General features: G+C 42.7%; 1 protein-coding gene across 5 annotated transcripts in view; it reads left to right on the forward strand.

The window, feature by feature from the left end:
- Positions 1-19,859, forward strand: part of LOC121434623 (membrane-associated guanylate kinase, WW and PDZ domain-containing protein 2) — a 1,272,606-nt gene that overhangs the window by 988,510 nt on the left and 264,237 nt on the right. For all 5 annotated transcript variants that reach the window (XM_041633542.1, XM_041633543.1, XM_041633545.1 and 2 more), the window contains 2 exons: positions 4,036-4,157; positions 6,173-6,355. In XM_041633542.1, the coding sequence (XP_041489476.1) occupies positions 4,036-4,157; positions 6,173-6,355 (305 nt within the window). The remainder of the gene's footprint in view (positions 1-4,035; positions 4,158-6,172; positions 6,356-19,859) is intronic.

The following is a 19,859-nucleotide window of genomic DNA, read 5'->3' on the forward strand; positions in this document are numbered from 1 at the left end:
CAGCTTCACAGAGTTACACAAATGCAGCATCAAAGAATGCAACACGTCTGTACATCATTAAACTAATGTTCCACAGCATGAAAGAATGCAACACGTCTGTACATCATTAAACTAATGTTCCACCGCATGAAAGAATGTAACACATCCTCAGCTAATATTCCACAACAACAAGTAGTTAAGTGCCTTTGGGTGTGTTAAATGTGTGGGACACAGCAATAAATACCACGCGGGGTCTTACGTTAGCGTTCACAATGTAGGAAAGCACAGAAGCGTGATGATCCGTCATTAAAGCGCCCAAATGAGGTTGGTAGAACCACGACATTCACTGTTGTAAATATTAGGACCATTTAGGGCCCTATGATGCTGCTTCACAGAAACCTCCTCACCAAAGACTCGAAGAAAAAAGCCCAGAAAACTCAATCACAGGAAGTCTTAAGGATATAATCCATGTCCTTGCGGACATGGGTTTGTCTTAAATATTCTAAAGGGAGTAGCTGTTTCTTCTCTCTTGTTAAGTTAGCAGTTTGAAAGTTCAACGTTGATTTACAACGCAACTCTAGTAAACAACTAGGACTCTGTGATGCCAGTCTTCTCTGTTTATCTCTCACCTAGATTCAAATAATCTTACCTGGATTGTTATTTACTTATTGTTCTTTAGAAATCTCTCAAATCTTCTCGCTGAGGATGTAATAAAGGATCCATTTGAACTCAACTAAACATTCCCCAGAAGAAGCATAATGCTGTCTAGAAAGGCCTCTGTGACCGGCTTAGGAAAGGGCTGGGGACATAGGAATGATCTTACAATGCCTCTGCCAGCATCATCATTAATATTAGCTGTAGTAAATAACAACCATTCCAAAAACACAAGATGGCACTTTACAGATGTTAGGTTCTTCCAGCTGTCTGCACTTTGCAGACACCTCTTACCCTCAGCAGTCATGAAGTCAATGTTAACGTCCCCATTATATAGATAATGGTAGCGTTGAATCAGCTCACTGTTTTATAACAAATCATCTAAGACTTACAAGAGAGAAAGGGTTTTTTTTTCCCCCTTGAGTTTCAGAATCTGCTCTTTCTGACCATCTGTCCGTATTGTGCCAAGCCTGTGATGACGTGGTATATCACAATGAGAGAGGCAGAGGAGGCCACTTCTCCTCATGGCCAGGAAGTAGGAGAGGAAAACCTTTGTTTCAGACTTCCTTGTGAGGGCATGCCCCAGTGATCCAGGACCTCTTGAAGGTCTCCACCACTCCCTATAGCAACAAGCTGAGGACCATCCAAGGTTTTGACACACAAGCCTTCTCAATCTGTAAGAAAGATACAGATGATCAAAGAAAGGTTAGAAGTTGTCCCAAGATGAGACAAGAATTCTTTGATTAAGTATCACACTATGGATGTAGTAAATGTTACTTGAAAAAAAATGACTTTGAAAGGAGTATTGCCTATGAGAATTGCCCCAAGTATGTCCAAAGCAAAGGACACCCAGGGTAAAAGAGCCAAAGATAAAGCTACAATATCATGTCAGGGAACCTTGAAGGATTTTGCTGACAAAATTACCTGAGGATAGAAAGGAGAAGGAGCCTCCATCTCCAGCCTTCCTGATGCACAGTGACTCCAGCTTGAAGTTTTCCCAACAGCTTTTTGAAGCCCACAGAGCAGAGAGTAAGAATCGTTAAGAAAGAGCATTCCTAAAACCGCGCCTTTTCCTTTAAATAGAATGAGATTGGAGCAAGATTCCCGTGTTTCCTAGGTCCCCCACAAAGACTGTCATGATGGCGGTGATGGAAGAGATTAAAATATTGACAGGGCAGTGAAGGTGATGCGCATGATAAGAGCCGCTAGAAATCCCTGAACATGTCGACGTGAAAGCTGATGTGCTGTCAGCGGTTACATTTCATTCCCTCAACCACTGAAGTAAACAGTATTGTGCCCATTTTGGAGGATAGTTTACTGAGGCTCGAGTTTGACAAGCTACCCAAAGGTTACTCAGCTACGCAGGAGCTAGATCGGAATGCAGGTCTGAGTGATGCTGAAATTGTCAGAGTGTCTGCCACCCCCCCCCCCCCCAACAAGGAAAGCAATAGCTACAGCGCGGTCATCATTCTTACCAATCACCTCACCAGACATCTGATACATAATACAAGAGTGGTTGAGAGTTTATTTTAGCTCCTCTCTTCTCTGATGTGTAGCCTTAGGAAGTAAAATAGATGGAGCTTGTATGTGTGTGTGTGTATGTCAGAGAGAGAGAGAGACAGACAGAGGAGAGAGGGAGAGAGATGGAGGGGGGGAGAGAGAGAGAGACAGTGAGCGTGCGCGTGCGAGAGAGGTAGAGAAGGAGAGAGAGAGAGAGAGAGATGGGGGAGAGAGGAAGAGAGGGAAACAGAGAGAGGGAGAAAGAGAGGGAGGGAGAGAGAGAGGGGGGAAGAGAGAATGTGTGTGTACAGGCATGTCATGTTAACTATATGTACTTGCCAATTTGAAATCACATATTTCATGCATGTAGAATGCATGTCGATAAGAAACCCTCTGCAGAAAGAGACACGATGATTACATTCTAGAACTTCACCGGACTGGGCATGTGGTCTGTCTAGAATAAGTCACTGACCTGTCTGTGTACTGTCGTGCTAGTTCATTTGTATTCTAGTAAATAAGCTGGCCTGAGGATCAGAGAGTCAAACTGCCCCACCAGTCATACAGACCAGACAGCGGTGACACACACCTTTTAACCCCAGAAGCCACACTAGTTTGCCATAGAAACTGGGCTGTGCACGCCTTTAATCCCAGCCCTGAAGAAGATTATAAAACAGAAGGAGACAGCTCTCAGGCACAGTCTCATTCTCAGATTCCTGGAGGCAGGATCGCCACTTTCCGCCCGAGGTTGCGGTAAGAGCCAGTGGTTGCCTGCTTTGCTCTTTGGGCCTCCAGGCTGAACCCCAATGTCTCTGTGTTTTTATTCATCGTGCATCTGTGTCCCTATGTCGTTAATTATGGGAGCCACATGCAGTTAGCTGTCAGCCCCTCTTAGAACCCTTCTTGCACCATGCTTTCAGAACACTTAAGAGCCAGAGATCGCTGTTCATGGCAGCCCCTCTTAGACATCTACGCCCTGGAGACAGAGAGGTGCCGCCACCACTAGTCAGCAACGCTGCTGCCAGCTCTCCGCTCCTTAAACAACCTGTGATATAAGCACGCATATTTTCCTGGGATTAGCTGGGCTACCGTTGCTTCCCGTCCCTCCAGGTCTGTCTGTCTACTAGTTTGCCATCTCAGCAGGAAGAGGCTTTTGGCAGCAAGCATCCTACATAGGCATTCTGTCGCTAATGTAAGAATTTTCCTCCCGAATCCTGGCCTTTCCTTCCAGGTCTCACGGCTAAAAGTATGCCCGGTGGGCCAGTGAGATGACTCAGCAGGAGAAGGCACTCACCCGCAAATATCATAACATGTGTGTGATCCCCGGAACCTACATAATGGAGGGAGAAAACCAAGCCCCACGCCGGCCAGTTGTTCTCTTGTGTATGGACAGTTGCACTCATCTTCCACACACACACAAACACACACACACACACACAAACACACACACGCTAAATGCACAAATTGTTTTTTCTCTTAGCTGCTGCTACATTGTCAGTGAATTCACCTCTCATTTACCCTGCTGACACCGAGACTCTACAAAGCTCGGAGGACACACATTTTGGAGCTATTCAGTCTCATTGATCATTTATTTGTAAGCGCCACACGCCTCTCACATGAACACAATAGGCCAGAAAGCTTGCCCCGGCTGGTTCCTTTGGCTGTCTCGTGCATGCGGTAAATAGGACAGCATTTGATAAGGGTCATCGAGTGTTCTCGACTATCACAGAATTGTGTATTGTGCACAGGCCAGCCCCCTCAGAAGCCTGGTGCATGCTGGGTGGGACATTTGATGGTAATCGGATAAGGTGTCCCTCAACCTCCTGCTCTCCCATAGGGTCACGCCTCTGTTCTCCTAAATGACTTTGTCCCACTGCGATCCTGACTGGAAATTTTCTCTTTCAGCCACATAAATAGAAGAACCCAGTTTGAAAACCCCGTCCTGGAAGCAAAAAGGAAGCTACAGCAACATAACATGCCCCACCCAGAACTTGGAACAAAGCCCCTGCAGGCCCCAGGTTTCCGAGGTATTGTATCTGGCAGCACTCAGGGCTGCAAGAGGAAATGTTGTTTGGGGGATTGTTTGTTCTTCCTGTAGGAGGGCCTGATAAAAATGCCTGCTTTGACTTCTCTAGACCGTTCCAGCAGGTTTACCTGGATGCTCACACCATTTTTAAACTAAAGCCTTTAGCTACCGCAAACTATGCTAAGAGCACTGGGCAGTCCCTTAAAGGAATTTTACTTGTTGCCTGATGAGACATTGGTATTGGGACAAGAAACTGCAGAGAGTCTCTGAAACACCGAGCATGGGAACGAGGCTTCTTTTCCTTTGTGACAGTAGGTCTCTCACCAGCGACATTACCTAGGCCCAAATCCATCTTCCCCAGCACCGGCCCGGAGAGGTCCCGCAGTGTGAATGACTTGTCTTACTATCTGCTGGACCACAGAGGGACGCCCTGGCCACTCGGTATGTCCCAGGGCTGCTTGCGGACCTGGCTACACCTGGGAGCCACCCCGCGGGATGAGTGGCTGCACACTTTTCCTCCACATCTGCGCTTCTACTAAACTAAAACAAACACACAAACCGTGAGAGACTGACGTCTGCCTGGTAGTAGGGTCCGGGTCACATGCTTCCCCGCCACATGCGTGCAGCACTCTGCAAGGAATGTAAAGGTCTCATGGAGAGTTAAGCTCCACCTATATAAGCCCCGCTTCGGTGAAGAGAAGCAGAGACGATTACCTGTGGGGCTCTGTAAATTGCATTTTAAAGAGAAGTTTAATAAAGATAATTTGTGGCAGGTAAATGGATAGATAAATTAAAATTTCATCATAACGACTCACTGTTTGATAGCTCATCCTCTGAAACCAAAAACGTGACGGTGAGATTATTGTGTGAAAAATGTGACTGAGCTCCTACTTAGAGTTTGGCTACTGTGAGAATCAGATCATACCAACCTCACAGAGGATATGAGATGCTTATCGCCAAAGCTACGTGTGATGCCGGTCCTTGTAACCCTAGCACAGCGAAGGCTGAGGCAGGGGGACCAAGAGTCCAAGGCCCCTTGGATTACAAAGCAAACCTGTCTCAACAAAGCATTTAGAATAAAATACTTAAAACCCCGTGGTCTGCCAACTATGCTAGCCAGGCAAAGTAAAATACTTGTCACAAGTGAAATTTAAGAAATAATTAATTCTGCTTCCTCGCGTGACAGTTCTTTTAAAGCGTTAGATGTATAGAACTCGTAGCTGGAAAATTCCATCACATGACAAATGAGTGGCCAGACTCACTGAGTAGGTTCACGTAACGTTCAGATCATTTGGGCATACGATTGGAATATGTCAACATATTACAAAAAAAAAATGTCACCTTTACATTCACAACCTTCTAGAAACACTGGCTTGCTTTTTGCTCACTCTTCAGAGTGTGCGAAACACTCTCTGGTCAGTAGAGCTGTAACTGAATTCCTGACATCACACAGCACAGCCGTGGGAACAAAAATTAACTCAGTCCCACATCCAGGTCGGCACGCTAAGCAATTTGAGCGTACACCCAAGGTGGGCCGCTTCTCTGTCGGTGTGACCCGCACATGTTTAATGTCTTTAAACCAGTCTGGTTGCTTTTCTACCCCACGCGAGGAAGGCTCTGTACCAGAGCAGCCTCTCACGCTGCCCTCTTCTCTAAGAACGCTCAGAAGTAGAGAGTTATACGGCAGGGGCTGGAGAGATGGCTCAGCGGTTGAGAAAGTCGTAAATCGCATGTTATTTGAAGGCTGTCTTGCCAGTTGATCGCCCTTTTCAACCTCTAGAGGGTTGATTTCAAGGAAGCACATCCTGAACCTCCGCTCTCCAGCCACAGCCTTGCCTGACTTCCTGGATGTTTGGGATGGCTCTGCATCTGTAGGACTATGCTCCTCCCCAAGTGGCCACAATGCTCCACGCCAGCCTCCCTCATTCGCAGGGATTGCTCCTGGGTGCTTGACTGTTCTCTGATAACTTGTCTTAAAAATGCCTTTCCCTTTTTAACTTGTGTTGGCCGATGTAGAAAAGCCGCTCTTCACCCGGGATGCGTCCCAACTGAAGGGGACATTCCTCAGCACCACCCTCAAGAAGAGCAACATGGGCTTTGGATTCACTATCATTGGTGGCGATGAGCCGGACGAGTTCCTCCAGGTGAAAAGCGTGATCCCGGATGGGCCCGCGGCGCAAGATGGGAAAATGGAGACAGGTAAGCTCCCTGGAGCCCGGGAATTGGCTCTGCAGCAACTCTTTTTCTGTAAACAAGACGTGGAGATGGCTTTATGGCTTAATTCCAAAGGCAAAGGTCACTTTGGTGTAGAAAATGTCAAGTCATAGGTTCCCTACTTTAGATTTTGAGCAGAAGTCACCTGTAAACAACCTGGAGATTCGATTTCTGTCTCACTTCTCAGACTGGTCCTTCTGTTCCCTGGTCCAGCAGACGCTAGAGCCGGCCTTCTTCTGAGTTATCGCTGGCTCCTTCTTAGGGATGAGGTCAGCATCTCACACTTTGCTAACTCATATTCAGTCGCTGATACTTTTAAGCCTGTGTTAATCCTTCAGTATTCATATGCTGAATTGTTGGGTCAGATATTTAAGTGTGTATGCACATCTTATAGAGGAAAATCACAAAAACATTACTTTTAATATGTCCCTATACAGTGTTTTAATGTGTTTTTTTTCTAGTCACTATCAGTTGGTTTTCATATATAATTACTTGTATGTCTATCTAAATTATAACAGAAATTAATTTCACATGGAAATAAAGACCCAGATTGTTAAGAATAGAGAAAACAAAATATGAAAAGTTCCCAGAGTTAAAAAAAAAAAAAGTAATGAGATCAGTCTGATTTAACAGTCTGACTTGTGATTCGCTTACCTGACCCAAGAATGAGTTTCATAATTTACAAATAGTAATTTCCTTACGTGGGAAAAAATAAATTAAATTTGATCATCTGTTTATAAAACACCTATTCATATTTTTGTGGTGTTATTTTTAAAGCCCTTTAGGTCGTATTGAAAGTATTGTGATTATACCTGCAAAGAGATAAAGCCCATCACCATTTTTGCATTTCCTTTTACCTTGATTCAGCTTTCTGAATGGAGCCTGTGAGATGCCCAAGTTGGAGAACTGAGTTAGACAAGTTCTACCACGGATGTGTTTCTATATTTATGAACTGAATTGTTTCCATGAGTCCAAAAGGCATTTGTCTGAGAAGAGAAGACATAAAATTGAGGTTTTCATTTGAATTTGCTCATTTTTAAAGTTGCCAAAGCTTTATCACTATTTGCTACTTTCTTTGTGCCTGTCATTTCCCAAGATCCCTATGTGAGTATATATTTCAATACTACTCACCAGCAGGGACTAAAGTGTATGACACAATCTGGGTCTCCACACGGACGTTTGACCTTCACACCACCTTCAAAGACCAGGTGTGAGCCCTGGGGCCCACACTGCAGTGAATAGCTAAATATCTAAGAGCACACGGAGAGCTCAAGCTGGACTTGATGGTTTGGGGTTTTCTTTTTATAGGTGGAAAGGTAAATGGTGCATATCTGGGAGACTTTGGCAGAGAAGGGTGACTTAATGCAATATGCTGTGTCTGTATTAAAAAAAAAAGTATCTTTGAACTTCAAAACGCATCACATTTTGAAAACACAATTGATTTAAAACTCATGTATACATAATTTCCTACAAGAATCGGCGTCCAGCACCACAGTTTACCCAGAGAGGTTTAGAAGGCACTCACACTCCCCTGCCACGCTCCCAACCCATAAACACTGCAACAGCTGAAAACGCTTTTACAATACGCTGTTAGGACAAAAGCAAGTTATGGGATTCGGCTTGTTTTAACAGAGAAAGCATCCCAGGGCTCTTGAACTTCTGCAAAATATTTGACAGATCCATTTTGCCAAGGTAAATGAGCTAATTACTTTTCTATGATCTATCCCAGAATTCATGTTTCAAAATTAACAAAGAAAGTAGAAAACCAAACACAAACATTTATACAATAAGTTTTTCTCCTTCTCCGCCTTAATTCTCTAATTTGCCACACCTGGGCTAAGACTCACAGCAAAAAAAAAAAAAAAAAAAACCCAAATCAGCTCTTAACAGAGAGGAAAGAACCAAAACCCTAAGCCTGCTCAGAATCTCCTATTGAGTCTGCTCTTGGTGTGTTTAGCAGACACCTCCCCAGCCTCCCGCTCCTGGACATTGAATTCTACGATGGCTACAAAGATATGATAAGAGGAATGCACTTCCAGGTAGCTTACATCTAGAAGGGGCTTTAGATCCACCGGCAATACAACACTCCTTCATCAGGAGAGAGGGGAACTAAATAACAAAAGTTTTTAAAAAGGAGTGTGCTGTAACATTTTATTGAACATTTGGACGCATGGTAATTTGTTTTATTAGGAAAAAATTTAATTAAACAAAACATAATGCTCTTTAAATATTCAGAAATACGTATTCACATCTAGTTACAAGAAAATTTTAACACATGTAAGTGTATTTCTACAAAATTGAACAAATTATGATAAAGAAGAATTGCCCTTTGGTTCAGCGAATATTTGGTGAAGGTCTGTGCATGGCGAGCATTCTGCTAATTAATTAGGAGGCAAAGTCGAAAGACAAATGTTTCTATCCCCGCAACATCTGCAGTGTAAACAGAGATGCTGAGTGATATGTTGGTGGATGTGTATACCAGTGCAATAATAAAAATACATGCCTAAGTAATGAAATGGTGCAGAGGAAGAAGGTGTCAACTTTGGCAGGAGAAACCCTCCCTTGATAAGGGCTTTAAAAGATGAATAGATGTTTGCTGGCCTGGCAAGTGGGAAGAGCTGCTGGAAGACAGGCACATGCAAGAGTATCAGGAAAACCTGAGAGAGGTTTGCAAACCCTCAGTGTGTGTTAGTGTTTTCACTTGGGTGTACTTGTGGTGAAGTTCAGAGTCACAAATGGGAATGATTAACTACGCTTACAATGTACACCAAAGAACTATAGACGGTCATATTTCCTAAAGTTCTAAAAATCATAAACATGCACATATCTTGACCTAAACTCTGGAATAATTCTCAACTAATTAAGCACAAGCCTTACTCTGTAGCTGACGCCAATTAGATCTAACATACTGCCGGGTAAATAACAGGCACTCATTTTGGTTTCCTTTATTCGGAGAAACTGAACCCAGGGTTTTGTGTATGATAGGTGGGTGCGCTGTTTCCAGCAGCAGGTATAAGCACTGGATTGATGGGATGGATGGATGGATGGATGGATGGATGGATGGGATGGATGGATGGGATGGATGGGTGGATGGATGGGTGGATGGATGGGATAGGTGGGATGGATGGATGGATGGATGGATGGATGGATGGGATGGATGGGTGGATGGATGGGATGGATGGGTGGGATGGATGGATGGATGGGATGGATGGGATGGATGGATGGGATGGATGGGTGGGATGGATGGATGGATGGGATGGATGGATGGGATAGATGGGTGGGAAGGATGGATGGATGGATGGATTGCATGGGATGGATGGGTGGGATGGATGGATGGGTGGGATGGATGGGTGGGATGGATGGATGGATGGGATGGATGGGTGGGATGGATGGATGGATGGATGGATGGATGGATGGGATGGATGGGTGGGATGGATGGATGGATGGATGGATGGGTGGATGGATGGGATGGATGGATTGGCTGGGATGGATGTATTGGATGGGATGGATGAATGAATGGATGGATGCATGCATGCATGGATTGTATGCATGGATGGGGGATAGATGGAGGGATGGATGGATGGGCGATGTTTAATGAAGAAGTGCCATTTGAATTTTGAATACCTATCTTGTAATAGAGCCTAGGCAATATTGTTAAGTAAGATAACTCACCACAAAAACAAAATCAAACCCAGTTTTGGTCTTCTACATGGCATGTTATAAACAGGTATATTCGAGAATAAATTATTCTATTTTTAAAAAAATAACCTTACATATTAAAGAAGCTTTAAAAACTAACAAAAGTAAATATTATAGAAATTAGAGGACAGTAACTGGTGTTTGAAATGAGTGGTCTCACGTGGTACTGAAATAAACACGGACACAGTCTAATCAACATTTTTAGCTTTCGGTTACCTCCAGCTTAGGGAAATATGTCAGTACCTTGCATCGGAAACAAGAAAAGCAACCTTATGAAATGTTTCCCTAGGGCTCTGCACCACAGCAAAAGAGAGAACAGGGAATTCTTTCCCATTTGGTAGTGACTTCCAGCTAGTAGAGAATGGGGCGAGTGTGAGGGTAGTGCCCCCAGGCCAACGTGAGGGTAACACTCCTCTGGCTGCTTTAGGACAGCTGAGCCAGTTCCCAGTGGTTCTGTAATGCTCCAGAAGGTTTCTCAAAAGACATTACTCTGATGCCCAAGGACTGTCTAATACTGACTATTGTTCTATGCATTCTGGAAATCAGGTATCACAGCCCCTGGTAATATCCTTGTAAGTATTTTTGTATCTTTGCATCCTAAGTGAATACTCTTCAAAGCATTCTAAAATCAGATTTGATACAACAGAGCTCACAGAGGCCACAGAGTCTGGAAGGTGTTTAGCTACCATCCTCTGTTGAATAGCTTTCTTGCTGCCTGATGGTTTGTGTCTCCCTCCACCCCCCACCTCCAGGCTGATGTTGAATCTGTGTTCTGGTGGTTACCAGTGTGTGAGGAGGAAGAACGCTGGCCTACCCATGAGCTTCTCCTAGAGACCAGGGGGAGGTTATGAAGTCACAATGTTACTTTTTATTCATTTTCTGCATGTTGTCTGCTTTATTAATCAGATCACAAATAAGCACCGTGAAGGATGGAGCTGCCGGCACCCTTAGCCCCTGGCAGTTCTTCATTCGAATAGATCAGTAGTACTAGCTGCTCGCTACCTCAGTATCCGAGTTTACAAAAGTAGGGGTACCCAGGTAGTTCTGCCATTCTTGGTAAGGTGTGTATGTGTGTGTGTGGTCTGCACATATGTGTGCAGTTACACGTTTCAAAAGACTGACATCAAAGCGCCTTCCTCTGTCATGCTCCACCCCCTCTTTTTTTCTTTCAAGACAAGGTCTCTCTCTGAACCCCGTTCTTACTGATTCTTCTAGACCAGCTAGCCTTGGAGCTCCAGGGCCCCTCTTGTCTGTACTTTCCAACACTGGCTCAGAGGATCATGCTGCTACATTTGGTTCTTCACATGTGGTGGGAATTTGAACGCTAGTCTCATGCTTGGGTAACAAGCAGTTTACCGCAGTAAACCTCTACACGGTCTGCTTGGTAAATTTTTTTTTTAAATGAAGATTCTTATGCCCACAGACCTGCTAATTCCAGATTCCAAGAAATGGGATTTGGAATGAACATTTACATCCTTGTAATTTTGTCGAAGCAATATGTTCACAAACTAAAAAACTAGCATGAAAATATTTATAGTGAACAAAATCTTTTTTTTTTACCTCTTCTTCCCATCCTCCAGGCATATATCCCAAGAGGCAGTTAATTAGTTTCTGGCATGTCCAGCCTTTTGGTGTTGCAAGACAACATTACCATCTACAAAATTTGTGTTTAAGAACCTGAAATTGAATTACTTTGAAAAATTCTCATTTTTAAGTAGCTTTACAGTTTTGTGTTGAGTTATCCTCGTCTGTATGACTCATGAGGTCTTTCTCAGCAACAGTCCCCTTAACAGTTCAGACATGAATCCTGTTTCTGTCCACTGAGCAGAAGATGGTGCTTTTCTCTCTTACACCGCATGGAGTATCACACATTTTCCTTAGCATTTTTGCTACCGATTTTAGAAAACTGTAAGATTTTCATACTCTCTTGTATGTCGGAGTTGGTTCACTGACCTCAGTGACACAACATCAGTACAGCTTCTGTCACACACCTTTGTAAAGCTTCCCATGGCAAACACCTTTAATCCCAGCACTTAGAAGGCAGAGACAAGAGGAACTCTGTGAGTTCAAACCAGCCTGGTCTACAGAGTGAGTTACAGGACAGCCAGGGCTAGACAGGGAAACCCTGTCTTGGGAGAGGAGTCCCATTGTGATTTTTCCCTTGTTGCAATAGCTTTCTTTAAAAGTTCTCACTTTTCAGGACTGAAACGATGATCCCATGCATATGACTGTTTGTTGTAAGCAAAGAACCTCAGCTTAGATGGCCAACACTCATATAGGAATGGCTGCACATGACTGTCACCCAAGACAGTTCACAGGGGATAGAAGCAGGCATATCCCAAGACTTCACTGGCCAAGCAGTCTAGCCCAAGGAGCAATTTTCAGTGCAGTGAGAGACCCTGTCTCCAGTCAGCAACTTGAAGTGCAATAGAGGAAAACACACAATGTCTTACCCTTGACTTCTCATGCATGTGCACTGGTAAATACACAACATGTCAAACTAAGATATGTTACATGATTACAAGCACGCACACATACAGACATCTCACCCCTACCCCCAAGCAATTCTAGAGGGTCCATTTGGATGGAGAGAAGCATGTCTTGCCTGTCCTCCCTTGTCCTGCAGTGGCCACAACTTTTCCTTCTGCCTCCGCTATGTGCAGGCCACAGTGCCGTCCTCCCCATTTTCCCGCCATTTATGTCATTTCTTTAGAGCACAGTTCTCGTGTGCCCGATGAAACCAGTTGTCCTTATTTAAAAGTGACTTTTGTTTACAAAAATGAAAACAAAAGGTGTCATAGCTTTATTGGTTTATTTCCAGGTTTTCTATTCTTCTTTACTGCTACAGCTCTGTAGTATAATTTGAGGTATTGCAATACATCCAGCCATGTTCTTGCTCCATAGAGTTGTTTGTTTTTTTTTTTTTTTGTCCCATATAAATTCTTGGGTTGTTTTTTTTTTTTCTAGTTCTGTAAAGTAAAATAACAGAATTCTGCCTAATATATCACTTTCCACAATGTTAATTCTTTCAGGTAAAGAGTTTGGGAAATCAAATCTTTCTACTGTCTAGTTATTGTCTAGTGTTTTCTTTGATTTCCTTCTTAAGTAACTTGAGATTTTCACTGTGGAAGCCTTTCACTTCCTTATTAGGCTTATTCATGGGTACATTATTGGTTTTGTTTTGAGCTATTTTAATGATGTATTTTCTCCTAATGCATTTATCTGTGAGTTCATTTGTGGTGTACTTGGAAGTTACTGAATGTTATTTGAGACCTACATTTGCATCTGACTTTGAAGACTGAATTTTCTATAGGCTTATAAGGCAGGAGCAGAATATGGAATTATAGTCTGATTTCTGGTTTGTGTGTGTGTGTGTGTGTGTGTGTGTGTGTGTGTGTGTGTGTGTGTCTTCACATGCTTGTCTATATACATATGGAGGCCAGAGTCAACATCAGGCATCTTCTATTGCCCAATGATAGCATCTCTCACTGAACCCAGACTTCCCAACTTCAGTGAGACTAAATGTCCACAAGCCCAGGGGATCCTCCTTGTCTTCACGTCCCCACAGGAGGAGTGTAGGCGTGTGCTAACACGCTCTGCATCTTAACATGGGTTCTGGGGACTCCAATGGAAGTCCTCATGCTTGATCAGCCAGCTCATCTTCACAGCCTTTCTGAAATTTTATTTGGTTTTCCTCTGAGATTCCCTTCCTCTCTGGCTTGAGATACAGAGTAGAGGCTCTGCCTGCAGGTATACAGCAAAACACACCTTCTGTAAATGTTTGCCATGTGTTTTATAATCCCTAGCCTTTTGGAACCTCTATGGATCAACCAAGACTCTATCTTGTCCACATGTTTCTACCCACCAAGAGAACACTGGAGCAAGAGTTAGCAAACCCTTCTCAGATGAGTCAAATAGTAAATCCTAACAGTTCAACTTTGCCATCGAGAAAGTAGCCCTAGATAACACAGTAACAAATGGGTGTGTTCATTTGTTCGTTTCTATGTAGTGCTCCAGTCAACCTATCAGGTTCCGTTCATTGATGTGGGTTGTTAATATTAAGATGTTCCTTAAAGAGGACATAGTTAATGGGTCTGTGTTTCATCTCTTGAGCTACAGCCTTAGAATCTGAAATACAGTGCCCTCTGTGTTCTGAGTACCTTCACATATTAAACAGTTTACAGCATCTTCAGCCTCTCCTCCCTGATCTCCATGTATTTTATGTTCAGAATTGCTTTGAAGGAGCATTTATGAATAGTTTGTCCCCCAAAGACTAACTTTTGATGTTAAGTCTATGGGCATTTTCCCTAAAGGAAAAAAAAAAGAATCCTTATGTTTATCTTTCATATTAAACATGTAAGCATTCTGAGACATTGAATGTGAGCAATTTCTTACTCTTTGGGAATTTCGGTATCATTTAAGAAACCTCCATCCACAGCTGTATTTTCTGAAATCATAGCTGCCCCATTTGCTTGGGGGAGCAACGACTCACAAGAGACCTCTCACACCGTGTAAACGGTGGCTTCCCATCTCCTCACTGCTGCCCATTCAGTACTGCTATCATCCAAACGATGACGGCCCAATGGCTTCAATATCCAATAAATTCAATAAAAACCCAGTGACTTTAGATATCCTCCAATAAGCCATGAGAAGGCCTATGAAGTTTTTTAAATGACTTATACAACCTATTTTCTCGCCACCTCCTGATGTGCTTGGACTCATTGCAGGCTCCTTTTGAGTTCTAGACATGCACTTTGGTGGTCTCTTCCCATCACTGCCTTCTTCCTTCTTACGGGGATTTTATTGGGTCAGCCAGTGTTTATCATCACCTCCACATGTGTTTCCACGCAGGGTGTGTAAAATGATCTGGTGATGTTCTCACTTTTTTTTTCAATTGACAGAATCAAATGTAATGACCAAAATTGTTTTTTTTCCTAGTTTGCTAAAGTGCCTTTTAATTTTTCTGTTGCTACATTGCAAGTTGTGCCAAGTTCAGTGATAAAGAGGAATAGTCCACCATTTGCCCATGATTCTTGAAACTCTTCTTGTAACAAGAGGCTTTGCATGCCATATAAGTGGTTACTTCCCATCTCCTCTTCAGGACATGTACAAGTGTCTTCATGTGGAAACTCCACTCCCCACTCCCAGGGATGGGTCATACAAGGTGGATTGTTCCCATGTTAATGACTCTGCTGGAATGGTGATAATACCTGAGATCTAACCAGGCATCTCATTCAACATGCTCTCAAATGAAGGCTGGCTTGAGCATCCTACAGTAGCTTAGAGTTACCCAGCAGACAGAGAAAAGCTGCCGTGCCTCTTCAGTGCTGGAGTTGGCACAGCATGGGTCTACTTTATTCTCTTAACCAGAGAGTTTCAAGTCAGCCCAGACTCAGAGGGAAGTAGATAAGCTTCACTATTGATTGGAAAGGGGGCAAGAAAGTAGAGCCATATTTTCATCTATTTGGGATCTTTCCAGTACAAGTTGGTCTGGTTATTCAGACTCTCCTGAGAAAACTGCCTCTTACCTGCATGGGAGCCCATGTTTCCTCTCACAGTGTCCCATTTCCCCTTCCCCTCCTCTGCAGAGCTAATGACAGGTGACACACACTTAAGTCACTCTCCTTTTAGCTTTATTTATCCAATAAAAATAACTTGATGCAGTTCTTTAATAGCTTGAGAATTTCATATATGAGTCTTGTAAGTGCGTCATTTCTGCCCCTCCAACTCCTCCATGCTCCCCCACTCTCAACTTTATGACCTCTGCTTCCTTATTGGAGAGAGAGAGAGAGAGAGAGAGAGAGAGAGAGAGAGAGAGAGAGAACATATGATATATAAATACAGGGCAGCCCAACCTGTTGAGTACACTTAGTTTTGTTCACGTGCATATGTATTTAGGGATAGACAACGTGGGATTAGGTAACTTAACAGGGTTTTATTTCTTGAGAAGAATGATATATTGTCTCTCTTTCTCTCTCTCTCTTTCATCATTTATTACCTATAACTCCTCACCAGAGTAGGGGGCAGCTTATAAAATTTCTCCCGTCCATGCTGTTATTTCAGTTAATGTTACCATTCTTCAGGTCTTGTCTAGGGTTAACCGTATTGTTGAGATTTCATGGCTTCCTTATCATACATAGAAGACACTGTCTTGCTACAGATGCACTGCTCCCCTGGCTCTCACAACCTTTCCATCCCTCCTTCTGCTATCTCTCCTGAGCTTTCTGTTCAGACATATGAGGTTATGTTGTAGATGGATCAACTGGGGTTTGACACCTCATGGCCATTTTAACCCTTATGAATCTCTGTGGTCTTCATCTGCTGAAAAAAGGATTCTTTGATGAGAGGTAAATGCTCTGTTTATCTGTGGGTGCAATGCTAAGTATTTAGAATGAAGTTATCAATTATGCTGGTTTAAGAATGTAGCAGTAATAAGTTCTCCTCTCCATGGCCTCACCAGTCCCAGGTTGACTGGGTTTACAGTTCTAGGCATAAATCCCCTACTATTAAGGGAGCTTCAAGTACAATTAGGCAGCTGCTGGTTCTTCCAAGATCCATATTCTGCTGCACCCGTGGGGGATATCTTGCCATGTTTTAACAATGGATAGGACAGTTTTTGTCCTTCCTTTGATATTTGCATAATACCTTCAGCTACCATGAGGGCCAAGCTTCGGGGAGGAGGCTTCCAGGTGAGTTCAAGCTCAATTCCTCCAGTTCCTGTGTGTGAAGTTTGTGGCATCTTCAGCAATAGGGTCTTACCTTCTGGTTCTGAGAGGCAGCCAGAGACAATGACAAAAGCCTCTATTATTTGGGGGTGTCTTGGGCTTCCCTGACCAGCTTCTCAAAGGGAGGTTTCCCATGCTTGTTACTGAGATTTTTGTTAGTCCAAGGCTCTCAGGAGAAATATTTTTTACATAGTTTTTAATGTAGAAAAATATTCAAACTCAAGTCTATGTTAGATTCTTTTCTTCTTTAAAAAAAAAATGAAACAAATGGTTTGCAGCTGGTGTTGGAGCCAAAGGTAACTCCTACTACCCAGTTTCAAAGGCAGTCCAGAAATCCAGAGGTGAGCTCAGCCTGGATGATTGGATGATAGAAGGACTTCTGGCAGTTAGATCAAAGCCAGCATTCCTCAGGAATTTGTACGGCCAGATCCAATAGGCCAAAGAAGTCATTTCCCTTACCTCTGGCTGATGGGACTGATGGCTACCAGTATGTCAAAGCCCATGCTGGCCTCCAGACTCCCTCCACGTCACAAGTATCTGTTACACACATCAAAGTCCATGATAGCATCCTAGGCCTTCTCACCTCCTCCTCTGCCCTAAACTCCCTCCGTTCATAGACTTCTCTTTCACCCCAGATACTCATCTTCCTTATAACCCAGCTATTCTCATTATACTCTCTCTGTCTGTCTGTCTGTCTATCTACCTATCATCTATCTACCTATCATCTATCTACCTATCATCTATCTATCTATTATCTATCTATCATCTATCTACCTATCATCTATCTACCTATCATCTATCATCTATCTATCTATTATCTATCTATCTATCATCTATCTATCTACCTATCATCTATCTATTACATATCTACCTATCATCTATCTACCTATCATCTATCATCTATCTATCTATTATCTATCTATTTATCATCTATCATCTATCTATCTATCTATCATCTGTCTATCTATGTATCTATCTATCTATCTCTCTATCTCTGGCTAGCCTCTTTCTCTTTATTATCCCTCTCAGTCTCTCACCCGCTACCTAGCTATGCTCTATTCTCTATCTCTTGCTATCTCAGCTATTCTTTCCCACTCTCCCACTTCCTTAGCCCTGGCCATGTCCAGTCTACTTTCTTCTCTTACCATTCTGGACTCTTCCAGATGCCTCTTGATTGTCTCTCTCTCTTCCTCCTCCTCCTCTCTCTCATCTACAATAAAAAAATTAACCACATCACAGAGTGGTTATTTCAACATTTCTCTCCTGTGCCCCATCCCACAGAGCTGAAGCAATGGCTCAGTTATTAAGACTATGGACTCTTCTTTCAGAGGTCTTGAGTTTTGTTAGCAGTATTGGCTTCCAAACACCTGTAACTCCAACTCCAAAGGATCCTATCCCTCAGGTCTTCATGGGCACCCACGCTCACATGTACTTACCCCACACACACACACACACACATATACACATAATTAAAAGATATATAGTCTTTGAAAATAAATTATAAAAACTCATGTGCTGCACTATCTTTTTGCCATTTTAGATAGTTTTGGTCTCTATAAACACCCGATGAGAGTATTGAATTTTCAGCCTGCTGACAGCATCTCCAGAGGAGAAAAACTAAGTTGTGCTTGTTTAGCCTGCTGATATATTTATTTTTGATCTTTCCAAATGTACTGAACTTTTAAAACCCTCCTTCATTCTGTCCACATACCTAATACACCTTCTGTAGTGATGTCCTTCAGATCAATAGCAAGACACTTCACAGACGAGAGCCACAGCGAATGCTTTCTGTCCCTGTGTTCCTTTGGGGATAATAAGTAAGTGGTTTAGATGTCACAACGGAGAGTGCACTTGATTTCAGCTGCAACCGGATCCACACGAGAGGATTTTTTCCTTTTTTATTACTCTATAAATAATACCAATTAAATTTCCTCTTCCTCCCCTCCTCCCACTTCCTTCTCACTCCCCCACTTACCCTCCTCCCTTCCCGTCCAGTCCTAAGAGAGGGAAAGGTACCCTGCCCTGTGGGAAGTCCAAGGCCCTCCCCACTACATCCAGGCTTAGGAAGGTGTGCATCCAGAGAGAATAGGATCCCAAAAAGCTAGTGCATGCAGTAGAGACAAATCCCAGTGCCATTATCATTGGCCCCTCAGTCTGCCCCAATTGTCAACCACATTCAGAGGGACTAGTTTGATCCCATGCTCGTTCAGTCCCAGTCTGGCTGGAGTTGGTGAGCTAATGAGATGATTTGTTTTTTTTTTTAAAAAAAATGATGTACCAATTCCTAAATCATGCTATGTTTTCTCAATAACTCATCCAAAAGGCATTATGGTCCCTGGACTTTTAGCTTATTTATATACTTTTCTTTTCACCTTATACTGTTTCTTTATGCCCTCTTAATTTAAAAACTGCATGAATATGTACTCTAGAGGGAATAATTCATACCATAACCTGATTGTCACATACTGGCACCAGGAACCTTATTGCCATTTTAGTACAGATATATTCTCATATATGTGTGTGTATGTGTGTTTCTATGAATATATCTTTTTCTATGAATATATATTTAACAAATACATATATCTAGTCATAGAAAAATCCCACGATGATTAAGATATGATAAACATGATAATTTTACCTACTATGTTCAGGGAAATTGATGCACTGAAACAGACTCTTCTCACTATTAATTTTAAGTTATTCTGCCCAGAACCTTTCTGTTAATTTATTTTTGGTTTTTCTCCTATTGTTCCATTAGGAGCTAAAACAGAAAATAAATGGAGCAGCAATTCTGCCCAAGAGCACACCTCACTATGGTGCTAAGAATTATAATCCCAGGGGTCTTATGTTAGAGTAGTCTTGCTGAGTATAAAATTGGTATTTAAAAAATCCAAAAGCTCATGTCTTAAATTTAATAAAAGTAGCCTGGAGATTTTAGAGTTAACATTATCTTTTATATGTCTTTCTTCAAGAAAGTGGTTGGCTGTGGTGTATTAGTGTAAGATGTTCAAGTTAAGGTAGACAAGCTTGAAGTGGTCATGTTATCCTAATGCATCTCCTATTTC

This window comes from Microtus oregoni, unplaced genomic scaffold, assembly GCF_018167655.1.
Source record: "Microtus oregoni isolate MIOR12 unplaced genomic scaffold, Mior012 000044F_ref0000062, whole genome shotgun sequence".
NCBI lineage: Eukaryota > Metazoa > Chordata > Mammalia > Rodentia > Cricetidae > Microtus > Microtus oregoni.